Source organism: Myotis brandtii, unplaced genomic scaffold, assembly GCF_000412655.1.
Source record: "Myotis brandtii unplaced genomic scaffold, ASM41265v1 scaffold182, whole genome shotgun sequence".
In the NCBI taxonomy this organism is placed as follows: Eukaryota; Metazoa; Chordata; class Mammalia; order Chiroptera; family Vespertilionidae; genus Myotis; species Myotis brandtii.
The window spans coordinates 3933735-3942038 of NW_005356751.1; the positions used below are offsets into that span (position 1 = coordinate 3933735).

General features: G+C 39.9%; 1 protein-coding gene across 1 annotated transcript in view; it reads left to right on the plus strand.

Moving 5' to 3' along the window:
* The window catches only part of SHC4 (SHC (Src homology 2 domain containing) family, member 4), a 115560-nt gene that overhangs the window by 54302 nt on the left and 52954 nt on the right, over positions 1-8304 (plus strand). Inside the window, exons 3-4 of the mRNA XM_005863973.2 lie at positions 3259-3322; positions 8071-8190. Of these exons, the coding sequence (XP_005864035.1) occupies positions 3259-3322; positions 8071-8190 (184 nt within the window). The remainder of the gene's footprint in view (positions 1-3258; positions 3323-8070; positions 8191-8304) is intronic.

Here is an 8304-nt window from a genome sequence, read left to right on the forward strand (position 1 = left end):
TCAGAGCTGGATTTGCATGTTGTTTCTCCCAGTATCAGCTGCATTTTTTGGAGTCAGGTATTTAAATTCTTTGACTTTTAGTTTACTCATTTGTAAAAGGGGTAAAGTACCTACCTGAAAACAACATTGCTAAGACTGAATTGAGATGCTTCCAGCCGGGCCTGGCCATGTACCTAGGAGCTGCTCCTTCCTTAAAACCCTGGCTTCCAGCTGCAGCATTCTGAAGTAGGCATTTCTAATGTGAAAGGGTGGCTGAACCTGGTCAAGATTCCTTTTTCTTCACGAACGTTTGGGAAATGGAAACAGGCAAGTCTACCAAATAAACGGAAAAGATAGATCTGGATGTAGTGAGCTACCCGGCCACGGCCATGAGGGCTTCTTTTTGACCAATCCTTATGCCAATGTGGCTGAGGTAAACTGCCCAAGAAATAGGGAGGAGTTAAAGGCTAAGGTGGGACGCGAGCAGCGAGGGAAATAAAGGTCTGTTACTATCGGTAGCATGAAGGTTGTCCCACCTCTCTGTATAATTTTGCTAACCAGTGTCCCCCCAATAAATTCAATAAAACGGAAAAGAAAGCTAAAATTCAGGTTTAAAAAAAAAGCATTTTCTTTAATTCAAAATCACAACTTTACATTTTGTTAGAGGGTATTGGAAACTGAATTTTTGGACTGGAACCCGAATTCTTTGTCCGTTGGAGTCGAAGAATGAATCCACAGACAGAGGGTAGTATAGCAAAGGTGGAAATTTATTAAAGAACAAGTACGGACTCCCCTGTGGGGAGGGCAAAAGGTCCCACTGAGTTCCTTTTCCTTAGGCTTATAAAGGCTGCAGATCTTGGTGCCTTGATATCCCCTCTGATTGGTCACTATTTCCTTAGACTGGTTACTATAGTAACTCCTGGGCTCAAAGGTTGAGCCTCACATGGGACAGATGAGGTTCTCCCCCTCCTTCCTTATTGTTTTCCTATTCCCTTTGGGCTTTCTTCTTCTCCTTCTGGATGAAAGGCTTCCTTCTCTTTATTTTGTAAATATAGACCTTTTGCTGTTCCCAGCTCCCTCATTCTATGGAAATGTGCCTTTTGCTGCTCTGCAGCCCTGTGCTTCTTCCATGGTTCTCTTAATTTCTAAAATTTCCTAAAACCTGTCTTTTTCACCCCCAAAAATTCCTGTTTCAGTGTTGACAGTTGGTATGAGAATAAAAAACAAAACAAAACAAAAAAACCCCCACAACCCAATGTCTGGGAAAGCACTTTGTAAAACTACAGGGTCCTATGTAAAAAGTAACAACTTCGAATAATTACTATTATTATACGCAGCAGCAGCAATGCTCATCTTTGTTTTTACTTTTATTTCAAACCATTTACAAAGAGCTTTTTAGACCCAAGCACTCCAGGAGACCAGTAGGCTCTCACGGAGTAAAAGATCTGATAATGCCTTTCTTATAATACATCTTTATTAAATACCAACACCCTAGTGGGGTGCCTGCACTAGTTATTTTGGCAACACCAGAGGCCAATCTGGATCAATTATATGTGTCTCATCAATTACTGATTAATCATTAAGATGACTCAAACATCAATCAACCAAACAAAAGAGCCCAACCCTCTATGTTATCCTTCTATTTGACTCCAGAGGCAAAGTTTGAAATCCTAGAAAAACAATAAATATGAAATCCTGAGAAAATACGCTAAGCCTAAAAGCCATTCTATCTTTGCAAAAATTAGAGAAGATAATACCTTGGAGAAGAAGCACTTTGTAAAACTACAAGGTCCTATATAAAAAGTAACAACTTCGAATAATTACTTATCCAGAAAAAAAAAATCGGAATCCAGAAAAAAAAAGATCATTTATCCAGAAACACAAAAGAATTGGAACTAAAACCTACATTATATGTCCAAAGTAATATCTAGAATCTTTGGACATTCTTTTATTCTTCTTCTGTCTAAAGTGTCTACTAGAATTGTTCTGCCTCTCTTGCTCTCTGTCTGTCTCTCTCTCTACCTCTATCTCTGTCTCTCCTCTCTCTAACTGCTCCTCCTTTTGAAAACATCTCAGAGAAAATATTTTCATGAAATAGAATAATAGATATAAAAACTGTATTGTGCGTGTTAATATAGTTTACTAATTTGAACAGTGATCTCCGGGGAATCCGGGGAAGAGCTTAGAGATTTCCATTTGCTTTGTGAAAAGTTTACTACAAGTATTGAAAGCCACATGGCAAGGGCTCAGATTACGCGAGTGAAAGCTTGGGCGGTTGTGAATGCTGAGGCCGGAGACAGAAGCTCTTAGTTCTAACTGCATTTCTGGGGAGGAGGGCGCCAGTGTGTTCACCACTTCCATTAAGGAACAGCTACTTGTTTTAGTGGAGCCTTTCTCTCAGGAAGTGCAATATATAGAAAGGGCAGAAAAATAAGCAAAGGAGGAAATTTGTTATTGATTTTCCTTTCTTCTGTGAAATTACGTGAGAGCTCAATGGCTCGTAGCAGTAGCTTGGTCAATAAGGCTCCATTTGAGACCATGTTGAAGTTCAGTCTCTCCCTTTCCTTTCAAACTTCCTCTAGTGTCAGGTTCTTTTATATTTAATTGTCTTTGGTGCTGAGCTACTATGAAGCTTTTTATTCATAGCACCACAGAGAGGGTTATGCTAAAGGTAAACTGTGAAATAGAATCAGACAATAAAGTTCTGCCCCTCCTTGTTGGTTAAAAATCAGCAACACTAAAAACCAAACCTGGCCCTAGCCAGTTTGGCTCAGTGGATAGAGCATTGGCCTGCAGACCAAAGGGTCCCAGGTTGGATTCCAGTCAAGGGCATGTACCTTGGTTGTAGACTCCTCCCAGGCCCCGGTCCTGATCGAGGCTCATGCAGGAGCAACCAATCGATGTGTTTCTCTCACACTGATGTTTCTCTCTGTCTTTCCCTCTTCCACCTTCCCTAAAAATCAATGGGAAAAATATCCTTGGGCAAGGATTAACAGCAGCAACAACAACAAAACACACACACACAAAAACAAACAAACCTGAAAAGCCTAGAAAAAAAAATGAGACGAAGGTGAAGGGTAGGACTGCTTATTATAAAGCAGTTTTTCAGTGTTAGGGAGTTGCTGGAAGTACCAAGCGTGCTTTCCCCTATGGGAGTGGGGAAGGTTGCTTATGTCAGACTCGCCACGATGTGTGTAGTATAATACTTGCTGACATTAATTGAGCATTTACTGCGCACTAGACAGTACGCTAAGTCTTCATATGGTTTCTGTTCCATAGGGAAGCAATAAGCCGTCTGTGCGAAGCTGTCCCTGGGGCAAACGGAGCCACTAAAAAGCGAAAGGTAAATAAATATTGGTGTGGTTTTCTTCTTTTATGTTTCCCCAACTATGAGAAAGATGATATCAAAATAGTTGTTAGGTCATTCCACCATATGACTTAAGGTCCTGAATGGCCTTTATTAGTTGGCATGATAGTAGAGATACAACTCAAAGTCGCTCTGGCCCCTCAGATTTTTCCGACTTGTCTTAAATGGTGGTGCCTGGAAGGACAGAGCAGAGAAAGCTCCTGGGGTTCAAGTGAGAACGTCTGGGTTCCAGGCCTGGGTCCTTACCTTTCTTCGAACGCAGTCTCTTCTGTGTCTGAGACTCTTTCTTATTCCTGTAAAGTGAAGTTGTTGAACCAGATGGCCAGTTGGTACCTTCCAATTTGAATATTGTCGTAAGTGTTTCCCTCCACGTCCTGCGTGGTTCAGGGTTCGGATCTGGAAGTGGAGCCGCACACAAATGAAATAGAAAAGACACAAGATAATTTGGGAATATGGGGGACCAGCCGAGCAAGTCCAACTCAAGAGGAAGGACTTCCACTGTGCTCAGGCCTCACCAAGCTTTTTATAGTGAGGGATAAACAAGGTAGTGGTTACCATAGTTACACAGTTTTTGTGAGTTTCACTTGTTTTGACCATGGTTACACTTCCTGCACTTCCTCAGCCCATTAGCTTCCCAGATAAGATCTAGGGAGTGTTATAAGGTCAAGCCTAATTATGCTAAGAGGACTGTGCCCTCTAAGCTAGGACTTGTTTGTGATTTTGCCAGCAGGTCAGTCCGAGGCTTAACCCTATATCAGTTTCCCACAAATATGATCTAATATCTGTATTTTTAATATTTTAGACGTTTAAACTCCTTGGCCGATTTTCAAATGCAAACACGGGTGCTGGCAGAGATGAGATAATAACACATGGGGAGAAGGAAATTTTCATGCTGAAAGAGCACAAATTTTGGTGTTAGATAGACTTGGGTTTAAATCCTGCCTCTGCCTCCTACTTTTAAAGAACAAAAGTTCAGTCAAGTAAATTTGAAGATCTAATTGGCCTTATTAAACCGGCCAGCGTCCCGTCAAATAAATAGAGAGGTGCTCCGAGAAACTGTACAATATAGAAGGCCTTTCTAGGCAGAAACTGTGCCAGACAAGGAAGTGATTAGCAAAAGAAAAAAAAAGGATTGTTTCAGGCAAGCTTACCTTCCCTTAGGGAAAGGCGGGGGCCTTACCAGGCAAATTGCCTCAGTTTCCTTTCGGATGCAGAAGGCCCATGTGAGAGGTTACCTCACGGGTACTGACCGGAACATTCCAGATTGACTGATTAAGATTACATTCCTGGAAAAAGTTGAAACAGCAATTAGATCAGGTATTTAGAGTAGGTTCAGCCATGGCTGGTTTAGCTCAGTGGATAGAGCGTCGGCCTGCGGGACTAATGGGTCCCGGGTTCGATTTCACTTAAAGGCACATGCCTAAGTTGGGGGCTCAATCATCGGTGGGGGGTGTGCAGGAGGCAGTCGATCAATGTTTCTCTCTCATCGTTGATGTTTCTCTCTCTTCCTCTCTGAAATCAATAAAAATATTTTTTTAAAAAAGAGTAGGTTCAGTGACATGGGCTTTAGTGCAAATGACTCCATTTGGAGCCTGTGGTTTTCTCTTTAACACTACCAACTGCGTGATCTTGGACAAGTCACTTCACCTTTTGGATCCTTGGTTTCCTCATCTGTAAAACGGGAGAAAATTGCACTTACTTTACAGAGTTGTATAAGAATTAAGTGAAATGATGTCTACGGAGTGCTTAACACGGTGTCTGACACCTATTAGACTTTCAACAATAATGGTAATTAGTGTTATTGTTATTAAGCTATTAACTCTAGGATGTTTAGTTGCTTTGAAAAGCCCAAAGGGGACATCAAGGCTCTGAAGATAACTGTGTAAGTCTTAGAAATGGAAACTGTTTCAAAGGGAAGGAATGTTTAGGTATCCTCCAGGCTGACCCTCTCATTTTGCCAGTTACTAAACTGTGGCTCAGAGAAGAGATTTGTCTTGAGTCACTAGGATCATGAAGATCAGAGCCAGCGAGAGAAGCCAGGTCTTCAGATTCCCATCTTAGAGCTCTATGTCCATACCACCCTGCCTCATTTGTCATCATTCTTCATCATTTTGCATAGAGCTGAACCTGGTGTAACCCAGGATGACTCAGATGAGCCACATGGTGTGGAAAACTCTGATGCGTGGCTTTGAATTCTATTAGAAACCCTGATCACTAGTTTCTTTGACAGAACCCATGGCCTCAAAGTAGCCGCCAGCATCCTCCTACTTCTCAGAACCTCTGTGAATAGGACGCTGCAACTGGATGATCCCAACAAACAGGCCCATTCATTTAAGGTTTTCTCATTTCAGGAGTAGGGAGTCCATACCCCCAAACAAAACAAACCAGGCTATTATTGTTCCAGAAAGTGCACCTTTAACAAAAAAGGAAAAATTTGAGTTAATTTCCTTTGACAGCTAGCATTTACTGAATACTTAATACATGCCAGGGACTCTTCTAAGCACTTTATATTTTTTATACTCTTTCCCCCACAACTTAAAAAGTTGTGGTAAAATATACATAATATCAAGTTTGCCTATTAACCATTTTAAGTGTACCGTTTAGTGATATTAAGTACATTCATGTTGTGCAATCATTACCACCATCCATCTCCACAACTCTTTTCATCTTCTAAAAACCAAAACTCCACTGCCCATTAAACAATAACTTCCCATTCCTCTCTCCATTCTAGTGTGTGTGTGTGTGTGTGTGTGTGTGTGTGTGTAACTCTCAAGTCCTTTTGAACATCACAAATATTTAAAGATGGAATCTTAAGACCTGGCTTCCACAGCTTCATGGGAATAAAGATAATAGGCAATGGGAATCACATTGCATCCACCACCATACTTCCTATCGCCATGATTTGGACTACTCTAAGTACTTCATTTAAGTGGAATCATACGGTATTTGTCTTTTTCACTTAGCATAATATACTCAGAGTTCATCCATGTTGCAGCATGTGTCAGAATTTCTTACCTTTTTAAGGCTGATTAATATCCCATTGTCTGTATATAATGCATTTTGCTTGTCCATGTATCTGTCAGTGGACACTTGGGTTGCTTCCACATTTTAGCTATGAAAATGGAAGTCCAAATATCTGTCAAGTCTCTGCTTTCAATTTTGTGGGGATATATATCAAGAAGTGGGATTGCTGGATCATACAGTAATTCTATTTTTAATTTTTTGAGGAACTGTCATATTGTTTTCTATTGTGGTTGTACCATTTTGCATTCCTACTAATGGAGCACAGCGTTTTATTTTCTCCATGTCCTTGTCAACACTTAAAAAAATTGTGGTAAAATATATTATGTCCTGTGTGTGTGTGTGTGTGTGTGTGTGTGTGTGTGTTTTGTGTTTTGTTTCTGACTAGTTGTAGATCTATTCAGATTTTCTATTTGTTCATGATTAGTCTTGGTAGGTCTAATGTTTCTAGAAATTTATCTATCTTGTCTAGGTAATCCAATTTGTTGGAATTCAATTGTTTATAGTACTCTTATAATCCTTTTATTTCTGTTGAATCAGTAGTAATGTCCCCACTTTCATTTCTGATCTTAATAACATGAGTCTTATCTTTTTCTTAGTTTATCTAACTAAACGTTTGTCAATTTTGATCTTCTTGAAGAACCAACTTTTGTTTTTGTTGATTTTCTCTTTTGTTTTTCTAATCTCGATATCACTTATTTATGCTCTCATCTTCATTTTTTCCTCCCTTCTGCTAGTTTTGGGTTTAGTTTTTTTTTTTTCTTCAAGTTTTTTAAGCTGTAAAGCTAGGTTGTTGATTTGAGGCCTTTCTTTTTTAATGTGTTTATAGCTATAAATGCTGCTTCCCATAAGTTTTGCTACATTGTGTTTTTCATATTCTTAATCATCACAAAAAAACTTAGACAGCAACTTTTTATATTTTTAATACTTGTGATGTTCAAAAGGACTCGGGAGTTCAGTTAATCCAAACTCTCTCAGGAATTCCTTTTATATAAACCAGGCCTCTACTCCAAATACTTGGGGAGAAGGGAATGTGTGAGAAAAGTTCTGAGGGCTCAGATTTAACTGCTGCATTCCATTTTTAAAATCCTCACTTGTGGATATGTTATTATTGATTTAAATATATATTATTGACTTCAGAGAGGAAGGAGAGGGAGAGAGAGAAATAAACATCAGTGATGAGAGAGAATTATTCATTGGCTGCCTCCTGCATGCTCCCCACTCAAGATTGAGCAACCTGGCATGTGGCCTAACCGGGATAAAACCGTGACCTTCTGGTTAATAGGTTGATGCTCAACCAGTGAGCCACACCAGCTTGGCTTATTGATTTTAGAGAGAGAAGAAGGGAGAGGGAGAGAGAGAGAAACATGGATGAGAGAGAGAAACATCAATCTGTTGCCTCCCATAGGCACCCTAACCCGGGATCAAACCTGCAACCTGGGCATGTGCCCTGACTGGGAACCGAACCTCCTACTTTTCGGTGGGCAGGACGACACTCAACCAAATGAGCCACAACAGCCAGGGTGCATTCCAATTTTTAAAAAAGTTTTTATTTAAAAGGTCATTTCATCTCATTTGATTTATGTAGAGTGAAGTAAAGAGGAAGGGTATGTCTGGGCTTTGACCCATTTTTAACATGAAAAGAAACAAACATTCATTCTGCAACAGAATTCATAACTTAGAGTGTTTTGTTCTTTTTAAAGCCTCCAGTTAAGTTCCTATCAACAGTTCTTGGCAAAAGTAATCTTCAGTTTTCGGGAATGAATATAAAACTGACCATCTCAACATGCAGCCTTACACTAATGAATCTTGACAACCACCAGGTAAGATCATGAATGTCATTTATGGCTTATCATATTATCTATTTCTCTGGAGAGCCTGAGCATAATGAAGAGAATAAAGTTTCAGGCAGTGTGCCTAAAATTTACTAAGGCATG